The sequence below is a fragment of the Theobroma umbraticum genome, unplaced genomic scaffold (assembly GCF_002168275.2).
Source record: "Theobroma umbraticum cultivar Fairchild unplaced genomic scaffold, ASM216827v3 scaffold_51.0, whole genome shotgun sequence".
Classification (NCBI taxonomy): domain Eukaryota; kingdom Viridiplantae; phylum Streptophyta; class Magnoliopsida; order Malvales; family Malvaceae; genus Theobroma; species Theobroma umbraticum.
Window position 1 is genome coordinate 4,827,061 of NW_018397260.1, and position 26,032 is coordinate 4,853,092.

Here is a 26,032-nt window from a genome sequence, read left to right on the forward strand (position 1 = left end):
GTCCTTGTTTGTACACTGCAGACCATAGAGGGGTTGACCATTGGGCTGAGGGTTGAAGTACAAGTCGAGTGCTGGCCCAAATCCAGTTTGCAGAAGGTCTAAAGGATGGCTTATTCTGGCTAACGGTTCACCTGTAGCAGGAAGAAAGAATCCATTTTTCTCTTAATATCTGATAGTATCATGTATCTTTTGTTCCACTAACTTCAATAGTCCAATAATGCCAAAAACAGAGTAAAGACAAGCTTACTAATATAGTTCTCCGGCTTCCAAACAATACAGTACTATACAACACCTGAAAATCTAACTTTAATGACCTAAAATTCTTCTTGATACACAGCATAAGGATTCGTATTTACAGGTTTTATGCTCAAGAAGTTTCTTTAGAAAAATTATAAGCACATACATATTGTAGTTCATACAACAAGACCACCAAAAATCCATCTCTTACCAGTTGAACTACACCCTACATATAATTGCTTGTTCTCTAAGTTCTATCTTTACAGACTAGGCAGGTTCACGTGGACGGGCAGCCCAAAGTGAACTGAGAGCACGTAGGCGATGAAAGTATTCCCCCAAGGCAAGTAAACCTCGAGCTGCTTGACGAGTTGTTAAGATTCGAGCCATCTGCTGCAACGTCTGTTGGCGAAGGTGATCAGCCTGTTTTGAGGAAAAGCACATGCAAAATCCAGTAAAAAAGTGTAAATTTAGGGCCATATACTAGAGTAAAATTCAACATTCTAAATAACATTCTCTTTTTCTTCATATGTAATTTATGGACTCTGTTTTTAAGAGTTTTAAGTAATTAATTAGCATTCTGTTGAGGATATCGTGGGTGCCTGACAACTGTTACAAGACTCCAAGGATGGATGAACTCCATGTTGAAAAAGGATGTTGATAAAGCCTGAGGCAATGATCAAGTGGCTGGGAATTGTGTAAGAACTCAGCTTAAGGTTCTATGAAATTTAAAGCTTTTCTTTCAGGATGGAATCCCAAATTTAAAGCTTAGAAAAGATTTCTCTAAATTCCATGAAAGAAAAAATCCCATTCTCCCACCTCCCCTAAGTTCTGAAAGCACCTAAGAGTCAACTTCATTTATTATTATTTTATGTAGACTAAAGGAATTCTTTTTTGTGGGGTAAATTATTACCCTTCTTGGAGCAATCAGGAAGTCATGCAAGGCGATTTGCAACAAGCTAATCTTCATGTGAAAAAAGGAGCCACAAGTTTTCTTTCCCAATCCACACTGTCCTTCAATTTCTCATTTAACAGATTGAACTTAAAATATATTTAAGATCAAGAAATCATATGCAGTTAAAGGAAAAAATTCATGGGGCACTAAATGGTTCCAAGCAATTCATAACAACTTGATGTCCAGTCAAAAAAATTATTTATTTTTAAATAATAGGACAAAAAATTTGATGATGAAAACATAATGTCAAACCTGGTTTACAAAGCCCTCTAGGGCTTCCAACTTATCAATTGCAGCAGCCATTTGAACTCTGTAGTTTCCTGAACTCAAATCAGCTGCTACACTATGGGCCAAATTCTGCTGGAGTTTATCTATTCCTTGGGAAAGAGCATCTTCAGCTTGCTGAGAAGATTGTCGAAGGTTACAGACCTCCAAATGTTGTTGATCAGTCAAGGGCTCAATTTGTGACATGACAACCTATACAAAAAGAATTCACAGTTTCATAATTCACGAGCAGAAAAGTTTGTTAATTATTGTTGCATCAGCCCTGCAATAGTTTATTATCATAAGATGTTATTGATCTCAGTAGGCAGCTTGTATACAGCATTTCCAGGAACAGACAAGGAGGTCTCATGATGGTAGCTAAACGTAAAGCTTAGCTGTTATACTCTTTTAAAGTTTAAGGACCATGCAAAAGAAATTAATGACTTAAAATCTTCAAACAAAATTCATATAGTTAAGGATATATGTACAACTCTTTACTCGTACGAATGGAATAACTAAAAAGTAAAGTAACATTTGATCTAATGGTGAAATAAAAAGCAATCGTTTCTGCAATTCTCACAATTTCATTATAATGTGGACATGCTGCTCAGAAAGAATATATTTCAAAACATGACATATCTCTATGATTCTACTCCCCAGTTTGCAGTCTAGATATGTTATGAGAGAATATGGGATGCAGGACTCATGGCGGAGAAAGGCCAGAAAGAAAATTGAGTTGCATCTCTCTTTACACACTATTGGTATGGCATAACCTTATTCAGCTGCCAGGACCATGTAGGTCCCCATTCATGCAATTAAGTCCATGATAATGCAATAGAAGGATGATCAGATAATTAGTAACCAATAAAAGATTGGCAGTCTTTTGACAAAAATGAGTTATGAGACGAAGCATTACATTTAAAAGCTCTGATGGGCGAAACCCGCCAATCCAGTGGAAAAAACGCTCAGCTGAAGTTCTCCATATGCCTGAGATCAAATAGAAGACGTCTGCCTTTGCAGCATCTGCTTTCATGCGGAACAGACTGCAATAATGGTTCAAGCCACTTTCTACCAGTATTCGGAGCTCTATATCAGTAATATGTGCCTGGAGTGCACTTCTAAGTTCACAAATCTGTTTATTTTGCTCTTCAACCCAGTGTCCATATTCCATCTCAAATGCAGTGATCCCTGCAAAATTCAAATTAAACTTTTCTGAAGAAGAAACCAAGGTGTGGTCACTGAACATTCACATGGGAAATATGATTTCCTAAGAGAAACCTTTATTCATAATTGCTTACTAGTTGATGTAACATAAGGTAAAATATATCTGGTTTCTTGGAAGCTATATCAAAGAAATCTTCCATATAAACCACGAAATCACATTAACAGATGTGTTTTGCATTGAGGGAACTTCAAACATCATGTTCTTGTGAAAGAAACACCATTCTAGTGACATGCTCAATAGGAATGGGCTCCTAAGGTCCTATTCAGTGGTCTAGCTTTCCATAAGCTTCTGAGAAATTCTGGTCAGAACATAGAAAACATGCAGAGAAATAGAATTTCTTCAAATCATCTAATTGCATGAATGCTAATCCTCTGCCAAGTTTCTAAAAGAACCATATTTAAGGGCCAAAGGTGGGAAAAGTAAAGAGAAACAGAGTTAAAAGAAAAAGAGACTTCTCTTCTTTTTATATGCAGTTTGTAGCAGGGAAGGGATTCTATTAAACTGGAATTTCGATAGAGAGAAAGGAAAAGCATTGCTATGTAACAGAGGAACCCTATACCATTTACTAGCAATTCGCAATATCCATGAGCCAAAAGTTGCAAAGATATTAGAGTGCTGTGTCTCTCCATTATTTGATGAAATGTTAGCAAAGATTCTTATATATTCTTATATATATATATATATATATATATATATTGAGATTCTTCATCCGCATTTCTAATCAAGCAATATCATTACGGGAAATGTCAGAATACCAAAAGAACAAAAACTGTCCAAAATTTATTTCAAAACTCATAGCTTCAAATATCAGATAGCATGATTTTACAATCCAATAAACATGCAAGTATACTAACTTCCATTCATGACATTAGTGAATAAAACCATTGAATTTACCTATCTTATAAAAGTACTAACCAGATGACAAAATCTTGATCATCAGGGAACAATTATATTGCAGTAAATTAAGATGTTGGGAAGCTAAATATAGTCTGTGAGCCCATATCTAAAGCAAATAATATAATTGAAGCAGATGAAATCACAAACCTGAGTTTACAGTTCCAGACAATCCAAAATAACCAGTATCTGATGCACTGCTTATGTATATACCCTGCATTAAGGCATTGCCTAATTGATTATGTATGCTACATCTAGAAACCTGATCAATATTTTCTTGGAAAATAAAGAAATGCATTGTTAATAAAAGGTGAAAACATGCTGCCGGAGAGAGAGAGAGTATGTGTGTGTGTCTTCAGTTCACCTGCTGTCTAGCTCTGTCAAGCTCTTGCTCCAATTGAGCTAGTTTCAAACGACTTGATTCTAATTGTTGAACATAGGCCTGTAAAAAAAAAATCAAATCATAAATATTTGTATATTTCCCAACAATGAAATAGCTATAATATAGCACATATTGCATATGGCATGCATTTTCCTTCTACCTTTTTCCGTAGACGACTTTTACGAGCAGCTTCACGATTTTGTGCTAGACGCCTTTGTATCTGCACATGTTACATGTTTATAAATAAAAGATATATACAATTGAGACAAGTAGGAGGTCCGGAGAGCAAATAGATCTACAATGTAGGACAGCCACCACACGGCAGTGGAACAGGAACTACACTGTTGGTGGAAAACTCAATTACCCCTGAAAAGAATTTTCTACCCAAGAATAACAGAATCAAGTAATTTACTTTCCCTTTTTTAAAATGTACTATTTAGTCCATGATAGTAAAACCTTGGGGAATAGAATTGATTCTACAACGAATTACAACAAAAAACAAATGCTTATGTCTGAACTTAAAATTATATACTACTTTGAAGCATATCAAAAGCATAAATACTCTCGAGTAGCACATATGACATAAAGGGTAGTCATGGATAAATAGTGGATAACAAAGCTATCTTTTGTAAAATGTCTATGAGGGAAGGATGGGTGTATAGTGGGGAGAGAGAGGGAGAGGAGATGCTGTAAACTCATCACCTTATCAGTGGGCTTGTTTGCTTCTTGATCACTTCTGGAAGGTTCAACTTGCTCACAAGATATATATTCAGCCTATGATTTAAATCAGAATAATTTAGTTATATCCTGCAATTGGAAGAAAAAGCTCAAGCATCCATTCATGAAATAAACCTGAATGCAACTTCACCTTGTTGTCTAGCCTAACATCCACCTGCACAATTGTGGATGACCCTGTATTTGGACTATTGTCACTATTGAAGACATCTCCCCACCTGCTTACCTGGTGGAATTGCTCATATATTGCCATCCTCTTGGTAAGTTCAGTTGATGGAGAGCTCATACTCTATCAAGCAACTGGAACAGAGAACCAAAAACAAACAAACAGCAGATTGATTCATTGTCTTTTGCATCAGAAGAATGCATAACCAAAGTACATGGAACTCTTTCCTCCTAACGTGAGGAAAGCGACGTATGCTAAGATGTTAATGGTAAGACAGTTTTGTTCTTTCCATAAAGCAACAAAATCATGGGCCAAGGACAGAGAATGGGAAATTTCAACAATTCTCACACAGTTTCCTTACCTCTGCCTATGGACAGATCTCCATGGCTTGGCACAATTCCTGAAAAAGATATTCGCGACAACAATCACTTCAATATCAGCAAAAGTGGGCCAAAAGTCACAAAACTACCAAGCAAGTTCAGCTATGGCAGGAGTGACATGAAAAAGCAATTAAGAAGCAGCAAAGTGATTGGTATGTGGATGTGGACATAGTTGGCTTTCTTTTTTGAGGAAGTTAATCAATTGAGTTATTTCAAGAGCATCCCTCACTCGTACTCAATAGAATTAAAGCTTTTTTTTATGGAGTCTGATTAAGGTTTCTGGGATTCTGCACAGGCAATAAAAGTGAAACCACCCCCCCCACCCCAACCCCACACACAAAAAAAAAAAAAAACCAAAATTCGCATCACTTTTAGGGTAACATCTAACAAGACATCACGCAGCTAGGAATATAGCAGGGTTATTAACAAGATGTTCCCTATTCCCTTCTGAACCTCAAAGAAAGAAATCCCTGTTCCACATTTTCAAGCCTCGTGAGTTTTCTCTACATGAAAATTTGAATATGAGGAAACTGTAGATCAACATTTTTGGAGTTCCGGAGCCCAAACAAGGAATCAAAGCCACTAAAATATGCATCTAGTCTTTCTTAAAATATTGCCGACAGAGAAATCTATACGCCCAACTCTTCCTCCAAGAAAAAAGAAAGGCCCAAAGAGTGTCAGCTTGATCAACTAGCAGTCACATAAAAAGTTAAGGACACATTAGTTCATTTCACAATCATGAACTAAAATACAAGATAACCAGCTCATGGTCTTAATTTTAAAAGCAAGTCACCTCCTAAACTAAGCTTCAACGAAAACTTTCCATTATTTGGCGCCAAAATAACATGTTACAATCATCTACCAAGTAAACCAAAGTGTTCCTATTTAGCCACAACCATATATTACCAAGAATCAGAAGATAAGAACATGATCAGCAACAACTCAAACACCACCCTAGTAGACCACAAACTTACTTAAATAATGTCATCAAAAGAGGGAAAAAAGAAAAGATTGAATCTTTCATAATTTCCAACGTTCTCATAAACCCATAAAAAGAAAAAAGAAAGACAGAAAATTGAGAAACTTTACTGACTAACCTTATGGATCAACTGAATTATCAAAACCCTTAACTCCTTCAATAACTCAAAAAAGCTCTGTTGTTTCTGTAAAACAGCAGCTTCCACCACTCCTTGAAAGCAAACAAAGAATCAAAAGCAACCCACAACAAAAAAATACTCACTAAATAGAGAGAAAAGGAAAAGAATGTGTAATATTATTTTATAACGCTACAGTCAAACGTTAACGTCTGAGTGTTCCCACTTAAAGCAGCAAAAATATAAATAAGTAAGCAAAAGAAAATGCCACAACTTTAAAAGAAAAAATGCGCATAACTTTTTATCCTACGCACCCCACACCCCTTAACCTACGCCACTTATTACCTCAATTTTGTGTCACCCTTTAACGTCCACAACTGACGTCAATTTCCGGGCGGAAAAAAATAACGAACCTTTCCCTAGCCCAGGATTTCCTGGTTGTCGCCCGATGTTGTCCCACGTGGCGGAAAACCATTGGATGGGGAATTTGGTGGTTGGTGCAGATAGCAGACAGCCACTCACTCTTTTATAGACTTCTTTCCATTTCATTTTTTCCCCAACAAGGTATATAATGATATATATATATATATATATATATATATATATATAAATAAAGGATTGCTACCAATCGATGGAGGATACGGTAAGTATATGATGTAATAAATGCTTTATTTTTATATAAAATTTATTAAAATAGAAAATTTGTATTGAAAATCGTGATATAAATGTTTTTGTGTAGTATAAAATCAAGTTTTTCTTTTCTTTTTTTAAGGTTTTAGATGATTATAAGGTTATTCGCATGTTGTGCTTAAAATTTATTAAATTAAAATATATAATATTTTAAAAAAATCTTTAAATTAGTATTTATTTAGTTTAATTTATTTTTAGCTTATTTACTTTTTAAATTTTAAATAAATCTTTATTTTTTTCCTTGTATTCAATGAAATCTATGTATTTTTATTTTAACTCAAATAAATCTTGATAATTAATGATTAATTAACTTTTATTAATTAAATTACTACATGTTATTTTATATTCACATTGTATTAATATGGCGTTGATGTGGAGAGTAAAAAAATCACAGTATTATGTTATCATATCACATTAACATATCATATTTATCATCAATTATGACATTTCAGTATGTCATGTCAGTAATATCTGACACAAAATGACAATTGACATTTTAATTAAATTAATTATTAAAAATAAAAATTAATTTTACTCAAAATAAAAATAAAAAAATTTCATTAAATGTAAAAAAAATTATTTTATTTTTTAAAATAATTTAAAGATTTTTTTTATATTATGCAGAATAAAAAATTCATGTTAATAAACATGAAACGATTTATTTTCATCATTACAAAACAACCATTTCATGATGATTGATAATATATTAAATTTTAATATGTCTATATATAAATCAACCGTAAATTGTAATACAAAAATAACATATATGACAGTTTAAATATTAATAATAAGGAGTACATGAAAATCAATAATGGAACCGTAGACTTTGGCACGACTCATCTTCTGTTTTTTAACAGGGATAGGCGCATGGGACCAAAGTTCTAATCATGACTGCTACAATAATATGGCAAAGAAAATAAAAAGTAATGTTAATAATTGGATGTCTAATATCTTTTTGTAATATGCTTTTGCTTAATAAATTTAAAGTCCAAAGTTAGAGATAATTTCAGGTCTAAAAGCACATTATTATGTACATGATTTTGACACAAACTACTCCTACTAAAACTATATAAATAAACATCAATCTTATCATTAAGGTGAGTTTAATTTAATTAAGTTTTCAAGTGTGAAATTGTGATAAATAACAAAAAGTCCAAAGTGATTGCTTCTTTTGAACTCTTACGTGGTGCAGGAGATGTTCGAGTCCCAAAGCGTCTAGAGAGAGAGGTGGCTGTGCACGTCTACAGTTGCTTCTTTCTATTCTTTTGAAGAGCTCAGTAGGTACCCTTTTGGGGTTTTCTTTGAGTTAGAAAGTGTAGTTAGGTTTGATGGGAATTTCATGCATATTTTTTAAAGAAAATCTTTAACATTTAATCTATTGCTTTGTTCAAATGAGGATATAATCTTTTGATTTTTTATTCATTGATTAATGACAAAAAAATAATAATAAAATGATGATGATAATTGGAACGCATTATAATAAATTAGAACTGTGTAGAAATTCATTTCATATATTAGGAAAAGCTAAAGAAAAAGAAACAATATGGATATAATGTATAGGTAAAAAATGGGGCAGTCTTATCGAAGGATATAAAGTTAAGATAGGATTGTAATCCAAAACGAGAACTAGGGCGGGCAAGGGTCTATCACCAAAAGCACAATAATTTTGGAGATAAAAAAGAGCTCATTCTTGTTTTGGTTTTAGTTGGAGAAGGCTACCCCATCATCAAAATTATCTCTAGCAATTTTGCACATAAATCCGCCATCGCTGTCACTCTTTTATGCTCTCACTTTTAACACAACTTGACCCACATTAATACGTTGCAAACATGCATTACTTATCCCCAAATGGCCAGGAATAGTTGATTTAATACCAAAATGCAAGCCTTTTTCCTTTGCCTCTTCCTGCTCCAAGGGGCCGGACAATGAAAGGGACTGCCATCCGTGCCTGTAGATGTAGAAAAGAGCAGCAAGAAAAGTGAAAATCCCCATCTTTCCATTAACAGAAAGCAACTAAAGGGTTTTCTAGCCCACCCCGAAGCTGTAGCAAAAGCGGGAAACCTCGTCTGAATTGCATTTGCATTTCCTGTAAAGTTCTTGATGTTGAAACTTGTAAGTCTGAGTAGGTCATATGCACTCTTTCATCAGATTTTTTTTTTTTTATCCATTTGAAGATATATGTGATCTTACTCTTCTTTCCAGTCATCTTTTGGGTTGTTAAAGGTTTTACTTTTAACCATCTCCTGTCCTATGGTTATTATAGATAGGACAGAGATGTCCATTGTGAATCACAAATCAAACATGTAATTTGATACCATGAAATCACTTGACTTAAAAGTTTTAACCAGTAGAGGTAATAAGTCAAGGTAAGTATCTATATGTTTACTTGTTATGAAAGCTATATTTGAAGCCTTAATTAGTTGAAATTGTGATTAAAATCATCATGCTTGCATATTTGGATCTTTTTGTTAAAAAGAAATATGCAATGTTTGTCATGGGAGCCGTTGGTTTTTGAAGTATATTCTAGTTTAGATTCTGCTATGGAGATACCAAACTCAAGTGAAAGAAAGGTATTAATGCTGTGTCAACTCGCACAAGGGCATAATAAACTAAGAAAAACAAAGAAAATAACATTGCCAAGTGGCCATGCATGACGCTGGGTATTTGGCTTTTTGCTAATGCATGCTTTTTGTACATGATTGCCACTAAGCAGATGAGCACTGAGATGTGGGATACGTGGGGTTTTTTAATTACTTATAAAAAAACTCAACATCATTATCATTAATAATTAAAATTACATCTAATCAAAGCACCTTTTGAATAAAATGAGTTCCTGGTGTACTTTGCCTTCTCTTTTTGTTAAGCTGAGATTATGGAGAGAGGGAGAGGGAGAGGGAGGGAGAGAATCTGTGTCCACAGAGAGCTAAAGACATCCACCATTGAAAATTAGGTCATGTAGAAGTGACTTCACTTTTTCTTTTATGCTTTGAGGTGGGAAGTTTTTGGATTCTTTTTTCCTTTTTCCTGTGAGCTAATGGGCAATGGCAAACCCCTTTCCTAGCTACCTCCCATTACTCATGGAATATTCTAAGTGGTCTTTTAATATCATTGCTTACCAAACATAAGATAACTTTAAAAAAAATTGGTGAAAATGAATCTCCTTTTTGGAGCAATTTGATAAATAAAGGCATTTTGGGCTAATCTGGACAAGTTTCCGCCCCATCACTTGTTAAAAAGGTAAATAAATAAACATTTACATGTATATGTATATATTCTAAAGGCAAAAAATCTTCACAAAGTACACCCATGCTGTACCAAACCATTGGCATGCTAGCTAGAGGATTCTTTGAATCGATTATGTTCCCAAGTGGCAATAACAAAATCATTATCAGGGAGAGGAACGATAATAAATAAATGACAAAACTAATTAACAACAAAGAAGGGATGGAAAAGAAGAACATATCAACCAACAATCCCTTTGTCACCATCTTCCAAAGCCACCTTATAGTTGTACCTTTTCTTTCCACCTATTATTACAATCACAAACTATTACTATTCTTTTTGTTTTATTTCACCTCATATTCATCTTCGATTACACTTTATTAATTCCTTTCATTCATTTAAAATAATATTCAAATTTATTTGTTTTTATGAACAAGGCATATTTTTCATTAAATCAAACGTTTAAGTGCAATCCTGCAATTGCAGTATACTCTTTAAACACGTCAAATTTTTAAATTAAAACAATTTTAAAAACAACCAATGAATTATTAAATGCAAAATAATTTTTGTTTATGTTTTTTTATTTTAAAAAAAGGAAAAATAATAGTATATATGAATTAAAGGTGCACAACTTTGCTGTCACAAAGCAATGGGTTTCCGGAACATTTTGATGTAATTGGATATTGGGTGATGAGACCACAGGATAGAAAAATTCTCCACTAGACGTCTCTTCTTTTGTTTTTTTAATAAAATGAAATGTTTTCAACCTTTTTAAAAGCTCATCACGTCATAATTAATTTATTTTTCCAGTAGTAATTATGCCTGGAATTGCGTTTTGGAAATGAGCTCCAAGGAGAGAGGTACGTAGCTAGCTAGCTAGCTACCAATTATATGTATACATGCAAGTCTCACTTTTCAGCAGAACAAATGAAACAATTTCAAAGGAAATTCTCTTCAAAGAGCTTGGCAGTCACTCTTTCTTCTTCATCCAACAAAAAGTTTTGCATACTTAGACTTCTGTTTGTCAACAATGGAACCTCGGATATGTTTGTTATGCTTCCATCTTCTGTCTTGTACGACTGTTAGGTAGAATTAATGGCGTCCTTTGTATGGCTGTTTCTTTTTTGTTTTAATGCTCTGCTCCAAAAGCTTGTCTTTTTACAAGAACTGCGTCTTACAGTTCCCCTTCGTAATTGCTCTTCCTAGCATTGATTAATAATTAATATTCCCTTGCCATTCACCAAAAAAAAAAAAAGGGAAAAGTATTATAAACAACTAATTAACCTTATAATGAAAGTTATGTTCATAATGAATAGAAAATAACCAAAAAAAGATAAGTGAACCTTTGGGTTTTTTCTCCTGTTTGATGGGAAAAAAGTACAGAATATAAGTGGCTGTACAAATATCTAAAGTTCCACACAAGGTATCAAGTATAAAGAAAGCTATATATGCTGCAATATGATACAATCAAAGGCATAGAGAAAGTAATCAATAATTATGTTTGGTTTGATTCTTCTGCATTGGGTTTTTTATATTTTTATTTTATTTTTTTAATTTCCATATTCTTTTTTCATGTGTCCCGCATGTCTCCATGGATACTATTCTATGTCTATGCTGCATTTGGTGGCTTGAAAACAAGGAAAGATTTGAAGCCACTGGAATTACTTTTTCCTATCATTTTTCTTTCCCTCATGTGGTGTGGCCTAAAAGTCTAGAAAGTGCAATTGGAAAAGTGGCAAAGCCACTTAGATTCCCATTGAGGGTATCCCGGAATTGGAAAAGGATTCTTGAGTTTGAAACGTAACCATTAACAATAAACACTCAAAATGTGGGGAATATTCTCTCACGTGCCACCGCAGAGTGGTGGCTGTGCATTTGCCGTTTAGAGGGCTAATAATAATCAATAAAAATTAAGGGTTTGCTAGTACTCGGAACTTGTCAATTGTCACCCCGTTATAGGGCAGCCCTCGAGCATTAGTGTGGTAAAAGTCCCACCAAATTTTAGTTTATTTCTTCAGGATTCGTCAAACAGAAATGTCACTCTCTCATTCGGTCCTGGGCAATTTTGAAAGGGCGTCATTCGATTGTAGTGCCTACCTTTCACTTCTGTCAATCTTGGTTAGATTTCCTTTGCCACAATCCAAAAAGTCTAGGGGAGCACCTGTCCATCAAAGGGTTTTTTTTAGTGTCAAATGCCCTGTACTTTTGTCCATGACACCTGCTTCGTAAGAACGCATGGGTGCACTCACTTTTGTTCCCAAATTTTGGGACCAGATTGGCGTTTAGGGCATGTATGTATCACTTTGTCATTCTCTCCCTTTGCTCTCCATTTTCACTTGTTTAATAAAAGTCGACAATTATATTTCTCTTTCGTTTCGTAAATCATAAGATCATTTTATTCGTTTAACAAGACTCCAATCCATCGCTTATAATTTGTTAGACATAAATCATTCCATTCGCTTTTATGACATGCTCCCTTATCTTTTTGTCTGAATTTAGGCTTTATCGTTTTATGTTTTCTAGTGCAAATATCATTCGTTGTCCTGAATCCAGAAATACAAACAAAACGGGAGATTTAATCTTGAACTGGGCTTGGCTGGTGACAACAAAGTCTAAACTAATCTTAACTCTCGAGTTGGTCTGTAAGAAGTGGGCTTAGGCCCAGGGCAAGATGGGGATAGCGGATTGGCTCTCCAGTACATGAGAAAGATCCCGCACCGCCAAGACCTTCCAGATATAACTACCTTAACGGTAAAATCAGTTGTTGGTTTCATTTCCCCATCTGAAAATGGGAACAGCAGCCACACAAAGAGAGTTTGATGAAATGATATGAGGTTGGTAGTTTGACACTGTTTGGTTGGGTCTTGATTATTTTTTGGGAGTCTGATCTCTATAGATATCCCACCAAATTAGCAAGGAAATCAGGTCTGGCTGTTAAGATGAGTAATCTTTTCTCTTTCTCTCTCTCTCTCACGCACGCACTCTAAAAATAGGAATCTGCTCAACAAATCCACATCTGCCAGATCGTTTCCAACGCCTTCTTCGATCTTTCTGGCGGTTCAGATATTACTCTTCAGATGCCTTTCACTTCTCAACAGCCATCTACTCTAACCACATTCTTTCTTTTTTTGGGGTGGTTATATGTCTGTTTTTCTTTACTTGAAACTGTATTTAAATCCCTTTCAGTCCAATATTTTACTTTTAAGTGATAGTGTGTGATTAGTCAACTTAATTAGCTGGGATCTGGATATTGGATCATTAAGATTAACCTGCTCGATGGTTGGAACTGTTATTGATCTAGAGACAAAAAAAAGAGTTGTTTTTCCTTGGAAATGCTGATTACATTGTGATTTTATTTATTGATTGGTGAATGGGAGATAGATTTATGATGTCTCCAGATAGAGCTCGAGGGCAACCATTTCCGCCTCTGGCTAGACAGAGTTCTCTATATAACCTCACTTTTGATGAGGTGCAAAGCCAGCTGGGAAACATGGGCAAGCCTTTGAATGCTATGAATTTGGATGAGCTGCTGAAAAGTGTGATAGCTGTTGAAGGACAGTTGGTGCAAAACCCTCCTTCTTCTTCATCGTCCGCTTCTTTCTTTCTTGGGAATTTCAATTTGAACGGAACATTACGTAAGAAAACGGTCGATGAGGTTTGGAAGGAAATTGTTGATCATGGCAACGTCAATGCAATGGATAACCAATTTGTTCAACAGCAATTGACGCTTGGAGAAACAACGCTTGAGGATTTTTTTGTTCGAGCCGGTGTTGTTAACACTGCCAGTCAAAATGGTGTCCTTGATCCACAACAATTTATGGCAATTGATCCAATGGCTGTAGTTTCACAACAGGCTGATTGGCTGCAGTTCCAAATGGCTACCATTCAGCAGCAGCAGCAACAACAAATGACAATGATGGATTCAAATTTTAATGTTCCAGACTCAGTTTATGAAGGCCAAGTTGTAGATGTTGGGTACCCGAAGAACGAACTGGCTATGACAATGCTGCCTGCGATGTCAGCAACAGCTCAAGATTCTCAGGCGACTACTGCGAGGAAGCGCAGATGTTCAGATGTGATGGAGAAGACTATTGAGAGAAGACAGAAGAGGATGATAAAGAACCGCGAGTCAGCAGCAAGGTCGAGGGCAAGGAAGCAGGTTGATATACACGAAATCTCTTATGAACTCTTTGTTTCGGAGATGTACAAGAGTGAAAAATAAAGTGAATATATATAGACCAAATAATACGTATCTGTTTGTTTGGTAATCATAGGCTTATACCAATCAATTGGAGCTTGAAGTAGATCAATTGAGGAAAATGAACAGCTGGCTCAAAAGGCAAAAGGTACCTTACTTGAATCTTTTTTGTGAATAAAGTATATGCTTCAAGCATTTCTTTCAAGTTAGTGTTTAATTAAGCATCTTAATCATTGTTTAAAATGCGGTTATGACTTTTATGAAAGCAAACCGAGGCACCTATAGTCTTGGTTTAACATTGCATACTGTGTGCATTATCTTCACTGTCTTAGTACCGTTTTACCCTTACAATTCTTTTAGCAAGCTTGCTATTGTAGGATCATGAACAATTTTCTTGTCTTGGATAGTGGTATAAGCATATGGCCATAGCTCGATTTTACAGTTTTAGAGTAGAGTATTGCTGTCTAACTTTGTTCGTTGTCTTCCTGATTTACTAAGTGATGAAACAGATTATGTTAACCATTGATGAATTTAACAAAAATCTAAGAGATAATAAGGGATGTCTTGTTCTGGGAACAATTTTATGTTCACCTTTAGATTTGTTCTTAAAAATTGGGTTTATTAATTTTATGTTCTTAGGATTTTCAAGGAACTGTTCTCCCTTAGAGCTTTGAGAACATGCAGCAAAGTTTGCATGACTTCAAGGCCTTGTCAAGTGTCAACTCTTTTAACCCATTACAAGTTTGCAATCAAGGGAATTTAGCCCATTTCATACCCCACTAGGCACTAGCTTTTTAAAGCCTTGTTTTTGAAGACAAGGTCATAAAGATTCCCCTGCAAAAATTTGGCACCATATTAAGAATTTCTCATGTGCCAAGAAAAAAAAAAACTGAATGGGCATAGAATAATATTTGTCGATGGAATAAAAAGTAATGGGTTCATATTAATTAGTGGCTATCAGTTCAATGCTGATTAGCTATGCCTATTCAGTCAACCAATTCATGAGAAACTAACAACAGCATTCCCCTCTTTTAGGTTGATGGGATGGCCATGAAACTTACGAACATATGTTACTCCAGGGACTGCTGTTTCTTTTAGTGTCTGTTGGTATAATGCTTCACAGCAGAAAATCAAAAGTTATTTGCACAGATGCCAAACATAGATTTCATTCCAACACGTTAGGAGTAGCTAGCTAAAAGAGCTTGGCTATATATAGACTTCAATTAACTTGTTTGAGATAGAAATTAAGGCTCTTCCTGAAGGGAAGATTTAGAGTAGCCTTAGCGAATCATATCTCCATATGTTAGTAGAGGAGCATATAACAGATTTGTGTGTAGTTGTTGTTTTTGAGGTAATTAATCTCCTAAAAAGCTGTGAAAAATGTGCAAGTGAAGATATATACTTAGTCTTGGAAGTAAAAGATTTACAGTTTTTAGCATCTATAGAAAGGTGGGAAAGATTAAGCAGTCAGAATCACTGGTTTAATTCTACTTGTTTGAACAGGAAGTGAATATGCTTTTGTCCTCGAATACAAATGCTCAGCCCAAGTACCAGCTGCGGCGTACCAGTTCAGCTTCATTTTAGCAAAATTTTGTCCATCCTTAGCCAATTTCTAATCATCATAAGCTTATTCTATTTATTCATTATTCTTTTAGATTGACATAGAAATTAATTTTTTTTAGATTGCATTAATGTGAGCTTTCCTTTTCTTGAATTTTACCTACACGTTCAATGTTGGACATATTCACTCATTCCTTAATTTTTGGTCCAATAAGGTTGAACATTACAATTAATTGGTTAAGTTAGACTGCTCCTGGCAAACAGCATTCCCAGAATTTAAAAGAAAAAAAAAATTTACTGTAAAAATGGATGAATCATTTTTGTTTTTCTTCTAGTCTATACTCTCATACCTCTCAATTAATCTCACCATAATAATTTGTCCATATATACCATTCAAGTATAATTCAAGCATCCCAAATTTCCAGTGGCATATCCCATAGAGAATATGCCAAAAATATATTTGTATGAATATCCATCATTTTTGTTATGATCATGGTATCAACCCAAATTTGATATAGTAATTAATTATTATAAGTATGTATATGACATCTGCTATCAGAGTTAAGGTCCAAATTTTGTACTTGTTTCTTTCCCTTATCATCTGTTCCCTTTTACTAATTAAAAACAAAGCTATCAAAACTTTTCTTGGCCAAAAGTGTCAGTGCACTTATATATATAACTATTAGTATTGGAACAAAGGATGCATATAATTAATTAACCTAACCAAAAATCTTCTCCCAGAGGTCCATGGTACTCAAAATGATTATTGAAACAGTTATCTTCTGAACCCAAAATGGGCATTCATTATCATTACACTTCTTTTTATCAGTTTTGTTGGCAAAATCATGAACTGTCCATTTCTCTATACTACTTAGATGCACCCTCACGCACACTGTACACCATGTTTTGAGCATGATGCACTCCCTATTAAACAGGAAAAATGGAACCAAAAACTTAGCAGAATATATTGTAAGGCGTGGAGCAGTCTCATTTGAATAGAACGTACGACAAGGAATCCAAGCCTGGGGTGAGGGGCGGGGTCAGAGGAAGAATAATATCGTCAGCTAATGTGTCTTTGGAACAAATGCCAATGGCATTTCTACTTCATGTATGCGTAGCTGAGCTCTCTTTTTTTTTCTTTTTAATATATATGCTTTGCTTTAATTTTCCATCTCTTCAAAAAAGGAAAAGAGAAGAGATCAAAGAGGGAATTAAGAACTTACTTTCTCTAATCTAATTAAAGAAAAAAGAAGAATTACGTGTAGAAATATATATACCAATCTTATAGTATGATCTTAGTGTATTAATTTAATCTAATTAAAGGGTATTTAATTAGAAAGAGTAGTGTTTAAGTCACTTGATAAATTTAAACGGATGAAATACCAAACTTAGCTAATAATTGAACTTGAATATTCTCAATATGACAAAGGTCTGAAAAAATAAAATAAAAGGAAAAAAAAAGGATTTATCATTTCAAAAATAAAAGGGGCGTATAAGAATAAATGACAACGCCATATCTACCAACTAAACGTGCAGTTATATCGAATCCTATTCCCAGGCAACCAAATAATAAAATAAACTAACAAAGACTTCATTTCTTTAAGTCTTTTGCTTTTCATTTTTTTTTTTGCTCTGCTCTTACTTTCTCTCTCTACTCTTACTTCAAATTTCCACTGTACTTTGCCCCGTGTGTTTGTCTACCTTAACATTGACTCAAAACTTTCACGGAAAAAAGAAAAAGAAGAAACCCTTTCTCTCGTTCCTTCTCCACATGATTATGATCGAAGGGCTGGCATTGAAACAAAAGTCCAATCAGAACCCTGTTAATGTTGTAGCATAAAGCAGCCTTAGATCTATATCGTCCTCCGTTCTTTTCAAAGTACCCTTTGCCTTGTCTTACTCTTTAGAAACTCCGCATTTCCTTTTCTTTTCTTGTACTACTTCACCCCCACCCTTAATTTTCCTCACCTTTCCCGGAAAATTTCCAAACACCCAGAGTTTTTCAGGTAAACTTTTGTTTTCCTTCTTTTTTGTCATTTTCTTTTAAGCAACGTTAACTGTTTCCGGCGAGACAGATATATATATATATATATATATATATATATATATCCCCATGCCTTCTCTATTTTAGTAGTTTTGTTCTTCCTTTTTGGAACAAAACTGTGTAGATCTGACGGTTGAGATAACGGTTATCACATCTAACGGTCATTTGATTGATGTTACTGTCGCTGTCCCTACGCAGGGGCTTTCTTTTTTCTGTGTGCCGTACAAATGGAGACTAAAAAAGGTGACGTCGAGTTGATGTCCAACCAGGGTTTGCTAACGTGCGCATGGGGAACGCTGCTTACGCTACTCGCCTCCTTGGTTAAGCTTCAAGCTCAGCTGCTTCTTTCACCACGAGTAAGTTTGCTAATCTTAATTCCTGAAAATATTAACGTTATGTTTTAGTGTCTGTAATTTACATTGGATTTTTTTTTGGTAAGTACTAGGTTCTTTTTTTTTTTTTGAGCATGCTAACTTGCGCTGCTGTTGGTGGAGTATACGTGTTCGGAACTGAAATGGAAACATAGATTCGGTTTATGTAAGTTCTGTTGAGTTCCGTGAGTTTGGTTCCTTGTGGGCCCATCATTTATTATCTTATCTTATTTTTTAATGTGACAAAATTGATTCTGATGTCAAGAACGATATCTTTTAACTATTACTTTATTTGTGTAAAGAACATAATTCTTTTTCTTAAAAAAAAAGATAAAAAAATTCTTTTCGTGTATGCATGCATATTTTATTCATCGTGGACCACGTTCAACCTTGCACATAATATGAATATATATGGGATAGTCTAATGTTACATGTAGATCATTTGCCTTTAAAATCCAGAAGAAAATCTTTATTAAAAGGAAGAGATTGATTGGGCTTGGATTTACACGTTTGATTAGCCCAGTAAGTCTTGGATGAAAGGCCCATCCCATGTTAGTCATCAAGAAAGAAGCCCAAAAAAACCCAATAAACGAGGATCGTTGTTTGTTTTGGACCGTTTTCCTTTCCATTGTGTTGGTGTAATGTAATCGCCAAGATTAACTTGATTTAGTTTCAGGATCTTATTGAGCTGTTGATAGCAACCCAAGGTAAAAACAGCGAAAGTTATTTGGGTGGACGTGAATGTGAAGCAGTTGATGCTGAGGGAGATGGAGATGGAGATGAAGACAATGATGATGGTGGGTATGGAGAAGGTGAAGAAGAGGACCCTTCCGATGAAGAGGGAGGAGGAGCTGAGCATGGGAACAGTCCCAATGACGCAAATGGCGACTCCAAGAAGGGAACTGAAGGAGGGGCTAATGGTGGTGGTGGAGAAGAGAATGGAGAAGAGGAAGAAGAGGAAAATGGCAATGATGACGACCGGAATGAGGATGATGATGCGCCGGAGGATGATGAGAATGATGATGAAGACAATGAAGGTGGCGACGAGGAGAAGAAAGAAATTGCAGAAGATGAAGAGCCCGAAGATGAAGAAGAGGAAGAGGATGAAGAAGAGCCTGTTCAGCCACCAAAGAAGAGGAAGAAGTAGTTAATACACTTTTGAGATTTGCTTCAATAATGCAAACTGAGTTCTTTAACCACAGTTTTATTTCATGTAGCTTAAGCTTTTTAACTATTGAGGGACAACAATTGATGACTTCAATTTTCCTTCATATATGCATGTTTAGACAACTTTGAAATTTCATGTTAAATTAGCATTGAAGCCAATCACAATATTATACTTTATGATTAGGACTTTATAGCTAGAAACTAATAGAACACAACTTTTTTATTTAATTGTATAATCACCATTACGTCATATACTTTAGCCGCGAACAGAACCAGTACTTGCTTAGGAGATTAAAGTTTCTCTTTCTCCTCTAGAATTCCAATAAATATCACTGCACTAACAATAATAATATTAAACTTCAAAAGATTAATTAATAATTATATTTAAATTAAATACAAGAATCAAAGCAATACCGTGTTGTATCCGGGCAAAGGGAAAGAAATTTTACCGGACAAAGCTAACCTGTTTGTTGAATAATTTTGTTCTACTATTTCTTTTTCCATGGAAAATAGGAAAAAGAAGATCTCAATTTACCTATAATTATATGTACAAATCACTGCCGACATCATCTCTAGCTATTTACATTTAACACAAGGCCATGCAGTAAACATATTGTAAATGCCAATCCGCCCTCCCAGCATTTGTTAAGTATATCCTCTTCCTTGAACCTATCAATTAAACATGCAGAAGAAAATCATCTTGTTAAGAGAGAAAAACCAACAATCAATTATGGAGAGGACCAAACAAATTATCCTTTTCTACATCACATTTGGTAGACATGATTCCTTCTATAAGAATGGCCTCCACAATGTTAATGCTTAACACCATGGTTTTGTTTGGTTTAAAGCCGTGTTTGTTCAGATTTCATGATGAAAGAAAATCACTGGCCTGAGATACATACTGCTAATATATCATAACTCAAAGACTTTACTAGATTGCATATGCAATGTGTCACTTACAAGCACCGGTCATCTCTTTGTAGCATCAATAAACATGGCTCGAGTCCAATGCTCAACATCCTCTGTTTGTGACGGTGGAGGGGGAAATGTTGGATGCTCCACAAGATCCCATTCTTCAATAAGGCTTTCCTTCTTCCCAATATCAGGCATCTCAGTGGCAAAAAGAAAACTGGCAGCTGAACTTGGAAGGTTATGATCAGAGAGGTTTTTCTGCAAGGTCAACGTAAAACAAAATCATAATTGTTTATTCAAATCGTCAAGCTTCCAAGCTACAGTCCAAAACCAATCTCATCAATCATGGTTATTACAATTTCTGTAAAAATGGAGATAACAATTGGAAAAGCATATAAATTCACTACCAACCTAGAATAAAAATCAAGAAATGATCCAACCATGCAAATGCCTTTCAATTGAATGGAAACAGCTGAGTCATAGAATATATTTTAGTCATATTTTTCCAAAACTTCTACGTCCCCAATGATAACAGCAACAAAAGATAAAAGACAGAAAAGTAGTAGAATAGAATGTATAATGGTGACAAGTCAACAAGCTAAAATCTCAAAAGGTTCAGTTGAACAAAGTCAAAGGCAATTTTATACCGTCAAAGGCAGCATGTGTGCACTCTCCAATAACATGCTCGATGACATGGCAGAATTGACATTCCATACAGATTTGTTAAGTTGTTGAGCTTGCTTACTTGACCTGAAAATCCAAAAGATAAGCACAATGAACAACTACGAAATCCAAAATATATCCATACATGTGAACGTGTATAAAGAGAGCAGCAAATAGAAAATAACAACAGTTGTTCTCATATTCATCATGCCAACATATTTGTAAGATAGATTCAGCACCAGCCAGAAACTAGGATTTTATAGAACTAAGTATCAAATCAGTTCAAGCTCAGCTCCCTCCACAGCACAAGAGACTCAAAACAGGTTGTCTTTGAAGGCTTATCAAGACAATTTCTATTTTGACAAGATCAAACAAATAACAATTGGTGAAATGCTAATTTAAATCAGCTGTGAGTAGGTTTGATAAATGAAAGAGCTAAAAATCATATGAAATTCAGTTTTACCAAAATTAGAAGGGGAAAAAAATCATTCATGTCCTGCCCAAGAGATGCCTTTCAGACCATATATAATCAATATGTTGGTGATCTGTTTACTTGAAGCAAATTAGAAGGGGGAATATGGTGCATCCTAAAATCAAAGGGTTACTAATCAATTGATAAAGCCATTGGAAAAGAAGCACAGTAATTTTGTTTCAGTACGTATGGTGACATTCAAACTCTTCCCACAAGATACCTGACTGTCTTCTCATTTGCGTAAGTCAAATGGCTCATTCATGAATCCAACTCCTGAGACTTCCAAATTTAGCTATAAATTTCGCAAAGTCTACTTTGTAAAGAAAGACCAATTTAGAACTTAAAGTACCATCTGAAAATAACTATACAAATATTTTTCCCCCTTAAGTCTTATTGAAGAACACCTAAAACCATTTGTTTTTTGTAGTTCAAAATTTTCCAACTATTACAACTTAAATGATGATTCAGTTCATAGATCAGAAATAGAAGGCAGGATATACCTTGAACAAGCCATTTTCAAGGAAAAAACAGATCGCACTTCCTTGGTTGAAGATAGAGTGGCCAGTAATTTAGAAAATGCTTCAAAGGTAGATGCCTCAATGGGAACATCTAAACAGAGTGAGTTATAGCAGAAAGCTGTTATGCATGCAACACTTTTCTTCAGAAGAGATATCCCTATCTGCAAGTCCTTATGTGTTTCAACAGTGTGAGGAGAGGCAGAAGAATAATTGAAGCTATTACTTCCAGATGAATCCAGGCGGGGCCTTCTCTCAGATTCCATTGAAGCGACACCAAAATTACTAGAGCTTCTGTCTGTCCATGAATTATCCCCACTAGTAGAGCAATAATTTTGGCGCGGTATAAAAAGTGGATATTCATTGCTGCAAAACACAAACCCATATTCAGTCCCATAAGAGAAAAACCTTAGTCAGCCATGTTAATTAAAATTTCTAGTTAGACACCTTCGAGAAGAAGGGCGTGCATTCCAATAAGAATCTCGCTGCCATATCCGTGAGCAAGACCCCTGAGATAAAACTATATTATGATGAGTACAACAATAATAAATATCTTGCATGCAATCAATTTGTTTGTTCATCATTATTGAAACCAACATCCTTCTATGGGAAACAGCAGAACTTGAAAAGGGGAAATATCTCCAAAACATCATTGCTAGTAGACATTTTGCACCACCAGAAGCAAACAATGGAAAACTAACATATTTAAAGAAAGAATCACCAGCACAAAAACATAAAGAACATTTGAAGGAAGAACAACCATCATAATGCTTTTCAGCATAAAAAAGTCACGAAATTTGAATCCTTTGAAATTCGTTCTGGAAAGCAGAAGGTTGTTGAAAAATGAAATGCAAATATTTTTGTACTGCAATCATAACTTTTAAAGATGCAAGTCATCCTAATCGAAACGAAAAGATATTTTTGAGTAGAACTTGCAAAATAAACTACATTTCAAACATTAAAAAAAAAAAAACCCTCTTAGAAATGCTTAATAAAATGCATAAAAAGAATGAGCTATTCTTTTACCAACACCGTCTAAAAGAATGGTAATTTTCTTTAGTAATTTTTCATTATGATTTGCATTTTTAGACCTCTTGAAGATTACCCACAGGAAACGCAAATGACTAAAAAACTCAAAAACTCAAAAACTCAAAAGATTCGAAGAAATCCAAAACAAAAATTTTCAAGATATTTTTTAGAAATAGCATACAGGTGTAATCAATTCTTTGTTCTTACCGCAAAACCTGAGTTATGAAGTGCAGGAGCAGCCAAGTTATGAACAACAAGATTAAGAAGTTGCACCATGTATCTGTATTCAAATCATATGGATTATCAAAGTGTCAGAAACTGGAAAACTCATAGTACTAAATAATTTAGATAATGATTAACATTTAAAACTTAGGGAAGGCCAAAGGAAGTATCCCTATGTTATATTACCCAATGAGGTAAAAAATAATTATAGCAGGGATATTGTGGTCTTATAGCCTGATAAAAAGAAGCAAAAACATTACCCTAATGAGGCAGCAAGCTCCTCGGATGGAACAGAGTGTGGATCAAGCCCTCTTGGTAAGCGAGCATTGCAAATCAGATCATACTGACCACTAGATCCATCTCTTCCCTCACCATCTAAATTTACCTGTGAAAATTGAACCAATTTAGCTTACTTAAAAGCAACATGATTTAAACTAGGAGGCTTAGTGACTCAAATAGGAAAGGGGAGGGGGAGGGGAACTAGACATATAAGCTTTTGGGCTTAATATCGTCATCGTAACCACATTAGCTACGTCGTTAACTGAAGGTAAAAGCAAAATATCACTCTAGGTTTTCAGTTAAATCACCGTAACTTACATAATCAATTAAGATCATCAAGATATGGTTGATAACTAAAGGAAGCATATCAGGCACGCTTACTAGTCACCAGTCACTATATGGGATCAAAACAAATTTTACATAGCACATACCCGGCGTTGGGGAAACAATTTGCATATTTGTTTTATGACCACAGACTGCTTATGAAGACGTTCTGAGGTAATTGCCATCTGCAACTCAGGAAATGTATTAAGTCATAACTTTTAGATAAATAAAGACATTCTAATAGACTAGAAAAACCAAGAACCCAACATAAACATAAATCTAGATTCTCAAAAATAACAAAACATCAATAACAGGTAGTTCTTACATGCCCCAAACTCTGTGTGCAGATAAGGTTGGGATAGAACTTCTCGAGCTTTTCTACACGATTCTTTTCCAACTGCAAAGAGAAAAATATATTGCCTATAGTTATCGTTCATACAACTTAAAAACCAGATTCTCATGAAGAAACAAAATGAGACAAAGTTAGTACCATGCCACGAGCGGATTCAAGCACTCCATACTTAACCTTTAAGTCGTAAGACACTCTCTCAATCTTAGCCTTCCCTATAAATAAAGCATCATTTAAAATAAGTCTAATTACAACTAACATGAATAGAAATTATGAATAATAACTAAGGAGCAAGCATCAAAACCTTGAGCTAATTGTTCTTTACTGCAACGAAGCTTCTCTTTCAAGTCAGTTAGCTTCTCGTTTTGAAGAATTTTCCAATTGAGTTGATCATCAGCTTTCCCCTAATAATAACACAACTAATAATTAAACAAAACTCGAAAAAGGAATTAAAAAAAGGTTTAATTTAGTGAAAGAAATGGAACCTTTGCAGCAAGCACTTCGTCTAATTTTGAGTATAAAAAATCACGGCGGCTTTTCAAAGATTTCAACAAAGAATTATACTCATTTAATCTGCAAAGAAGAGTTCATCAAAACAACAAAAAGGTTAACAGCTTAAAAGGCAAATTCAATGAAGTTTATACCGAAGATTTCTTTTTCTACCTGTAATTGACGCAAACGGCGCAAATAGAAGCGCGATTCGAATTGTCGCAAATAGCGCAGTTGCTGGCTTTTTTGGACATCATCTAAATTAAAACCGTCCTCTTCATCAAACGAACCGAAAATCGAAATCCCTGAAAGGAGTTGAAATGAAAACAAAAAGTAGTGTTGGATTGACAACAAAATATAATAATGTGAATCACAGCGGAAAGATTTCCCTTTTCCTTTTTCTTTGTTTCGAAGGAAAAGGCGTAGCAGAGGTTGAGCTGAGATAGGAAAGAACGGTGTAGGATGAGTCACCACCGGAGACGTATCATGCTGGAGAAGAGTCCAACTCGAACACGACGCCGTTTAACTTTCACGTGTCACCGTGTATATATGGTTTAAGTATAGCTGCATTATTCCAGGAAAAAAAAAACACTAATAACAATATATAAATTGCTGATATAATTTGATTTTATTTAATTATTATTTTTTACTTTAGAGATTTAGTAATTGGCATATGGATATGGTCGAAATAAGTAAAAGAGACTGATAGAATGTAAAATTAGGCTTTTTGTTTTGTTCTTTTGCAAATTGAAGAAAGTGAATTTAAATTTAAAACTTACGAAATAAATAGAAAATAATTATATTTGATGGTATCCTTTATTCCCTTCTTTTTTTAAAAAAAAATTAAGAACACAAATAAACAATTTAACACCTTTCATGAATTATCATTTCCTCTGCTCCTAAATTGTCTTGTTTAGTTAAAAATTTTATTATTTATTTTATAAATTTCCTTTTTGTTTTTAAGAACAACGTGATTATACGTCTGGTGTCTTGACTTCATCAATTTCTTAGAGCAAGTTCCCTTTTTACCTTTGATAATTCTTTCTGAACAAAATCTATCTGCTATTGTAAAAACACATGATGTGCATCTTCTATGGTGATTAAAAGAGGTACATGTTGGTTTCGTTTGCTTGTCTAAATGGATGCATATGCAACAAGGAAGCCACCTCGCAGCTGTGCGATGATGCCCAAAAATGG

The 26,032-nt window shown here is 34.7% G+C and overlaps 4 protein-coding genes across 7 annotated transcripts; 2 read left to right on the forward strand and 2 right to left on the reverse strand.

Annotated features, from left to right (window-relative positions):
* Positions 1–136: 136 nt before the first annotated feature.
* LOC110416587 (transcription factor TGA3) lies at positions 137–6,549 on the reverse strand. Of its 3 annotated transcripts, none has more exons than XM_021428603.1 (10): positions 6,333–6,549; positions 5,217–5,255; positions 4,916–4,989; positions 4,657–4,728; positions 4,115–4,174; positions 3,937–4,014; positions 3,723–3,786; positions 2,370–2,641; positions 1,442–1,666; positions 137–657 (listed from the first exon to the last, which is right to left on the reverse strand). In XM_021428603.1, exons 3-10 carry the CDS (start codon positions 4,973–4,975, stop codon positions 505–507), a joined length of 984 nt encoding a protein of 327 aa, XP_021284278.1. In that variant the 5' UTR covers positions 4,976–4,989; positions 5,217–5,255; positions 6,333–6,549; the 3' UTR covers positions 137–504. The 3 variants fall into 3 exon arrangements, with proteins under 3 accessions (XP_021284278.1, XP_021284276.1, XP_021284277.1); XM_021428601.1 differs by having other exon boundaries at positions 4,823–4,989; XM_021428602.1 differs by lacking the exon at positions 5,217–5,255 and having other exon boundaries at positions 4,823–4,989.
* A 6,639-nt stretch (positions 6,550–13,188) lies between these two features.
* LOC110417105 (ABSCISIC ACID-INSENSITIVE 5-like protein 3) lies at positions 13,189–16,121 on the forward strand. The gene is made up of 3 exons (XM_021429315.2): positions 13,189–14,400; positions 14,516–14,587; positions 15,943–16,121. The coding sequence occupies exons 1-3, from the start codon at positions 13,612–13,614 to the stop codon at positions 16,021–16,023; spliced, it is 942 nt and encodes a 313-aa protein (XP_021284990.1). The 5' UTR covers positions 13,189–13,611; the 3' UTR covers positions 16,024–16,121.
* Positions 16,122–17,633: 1,512 nt separating this feature from the next.
* LOC149527185 (uncharacterized) lies at positions 17,634–19,758 on the forward strand. 2 transcript variants are annotated; one of them, XM_089783634.1, is made up of 3 exons: positions 17,634–18,005; positions 18,242–18,399; positions 19,085–19,758. In XM_089783634.1, exons 2-3 carry the CDS (start codon positions 18,271–18,273, stop codon positions 19,559–19,561), a joined length of 606 nt encoding a protein of 201 aa, XP_089639760.1. In that variant the 5' UTR covers positions 17,634–18,005; positions 18,242–18,270; the 3' UTR covers positions 19,562–19,758. The 2 variants fall into 2 exon arrangements, with proteins under 2 accessions (XP_089639760.1, XP_089639761.1); XM_089783635.1 differs by having other exon boundaries at positions 17,647–18,005; positions 19,091–19,758.
* A 170-nt stretch (positions 19,759–19,928) lies between these two features.
* LOC110416596 (DNA-directed RNA polymerase II protein) lies at positions 19,929–25,397 on the reverse strand. The gene is made up of 13 exons (XM_021428617.2): positions 25,010–25,397; positions 24,832–24,919; positions 24,651–24,750; positions 24,488–24,561; positions 24,323–24,394; positions 24,105–24,182; positions 23,655–23,779; positions 23,380–23,452; positions 22,591–22,652; positions 22,129–22,509; positions 21,141–21,243; positions 20,542–20,751; positions 19,929–20,250 (listed from the first exon to the last, which is right to left on the reverse strand). Exons 1-12 carry the CDS (start codon positions 25,090–25,092, stop codon positions 20,551–20,553), a joined length of 1,440 nt encoding a protein of 479 aa, XP_021284292.1. The 5' UTR covers positions 25,093–25,397; the 3' UTR covers positions 19,929–20,250; positions 20,542–20,550.
* Between the last annotated feature and the right edge of the window lie 635 nt (positions 25,398–26,032).

What these genes read in the sequence shown, in the direction of transcription:
- LOC110416587 (XM_021428602.1), bottom strand. Translation starts at nt 4,975, where the DNA reads ATGAGCTCTCCATCAACTGAACTTACCAAGAGGATGGCAATATATGAG. An exon ending in CAAACAAGCCCACTGATAAG is followed by an intron (nt 4,175 to 4,656) that starts GTGATGAGTTTA and finishes TAACATGTGCAG; the next exon opens with ATACAAAGGCGTCTAGCACA. An exon ending in TTGACAGAGCTAGACAGCAG is followed by an intron (nt 3,787 to 3,936) that starts GTGAACTGAAGA and finishes GCCTTAATGCAG; the next exon opens with GGTATATACATAAGCAGTGC.
- LOC110417105 (XM_021429315.2), top strand. Translation starts at nt 13,612, where the DNA reads ATGGGAGATAGATTTATGATGTCTCCAGATAGAGCTCGAGGGCAACCA. An exon ending in GGTCGAGGGCAAGGAAGCAG is followed by an intron (nt 14,401 to 14,515) that starts GTTGATATACAC and finishes TGGTAATCATAG; the next exon opens with GCTTATACCAATCAATTGGA. An exon ending in GCTGGCTCAAAAGGCAAAAG is followed by an intron (nt 14,588 to 15,942) that starts GTACCTTACTTG and finishes TTGTTTGAACAG; the next exon opens with GAAGTGAATATGCTTTTGTC.
- LOC149527185 (XM_089783634.1), top strand. Translation starts at nt 18,271, where the DNA reads ATGGAGACTAAAAAAGGTGACGTCGAGTTGATGTCCAACCAGGGTTTG. An exon ending in AGCTGCTTCTTTCACCACGA is followed by an intron (nt 18,400 to 19,084) that starts GTAAGTTTGCTA and finishes AACTTGATTTAG; the next exon opens with TTTCAGGATCTTATTGAGCT.
- LOC110416596 (XM_021428617.2), bottom strand. Translation starts at nt 25,092, where the DNA reads ATGATGTCCAAAAAAGCCAGCAACTGCGCTATTTGCGACAATTCGAAT. An exon ending in GCCGTTTGCGTCAATTACAG is followed by an intron (nt 24,920 to 25,009) that starts GTAGAAAAAGAA and finishes TCTTCTTTGCAG; the next exon opens with ATTAAATGAGTATAATTCTT. An exon ending in ACGAAGTGCTTGCTGCAAAG is followed by an intron (nt 24,751 to 24,831) that starts GTTCCATTTCTT and finishes TGTTATTATTAG; the next exon opens with GGGAAAGCTGATGATCAACT.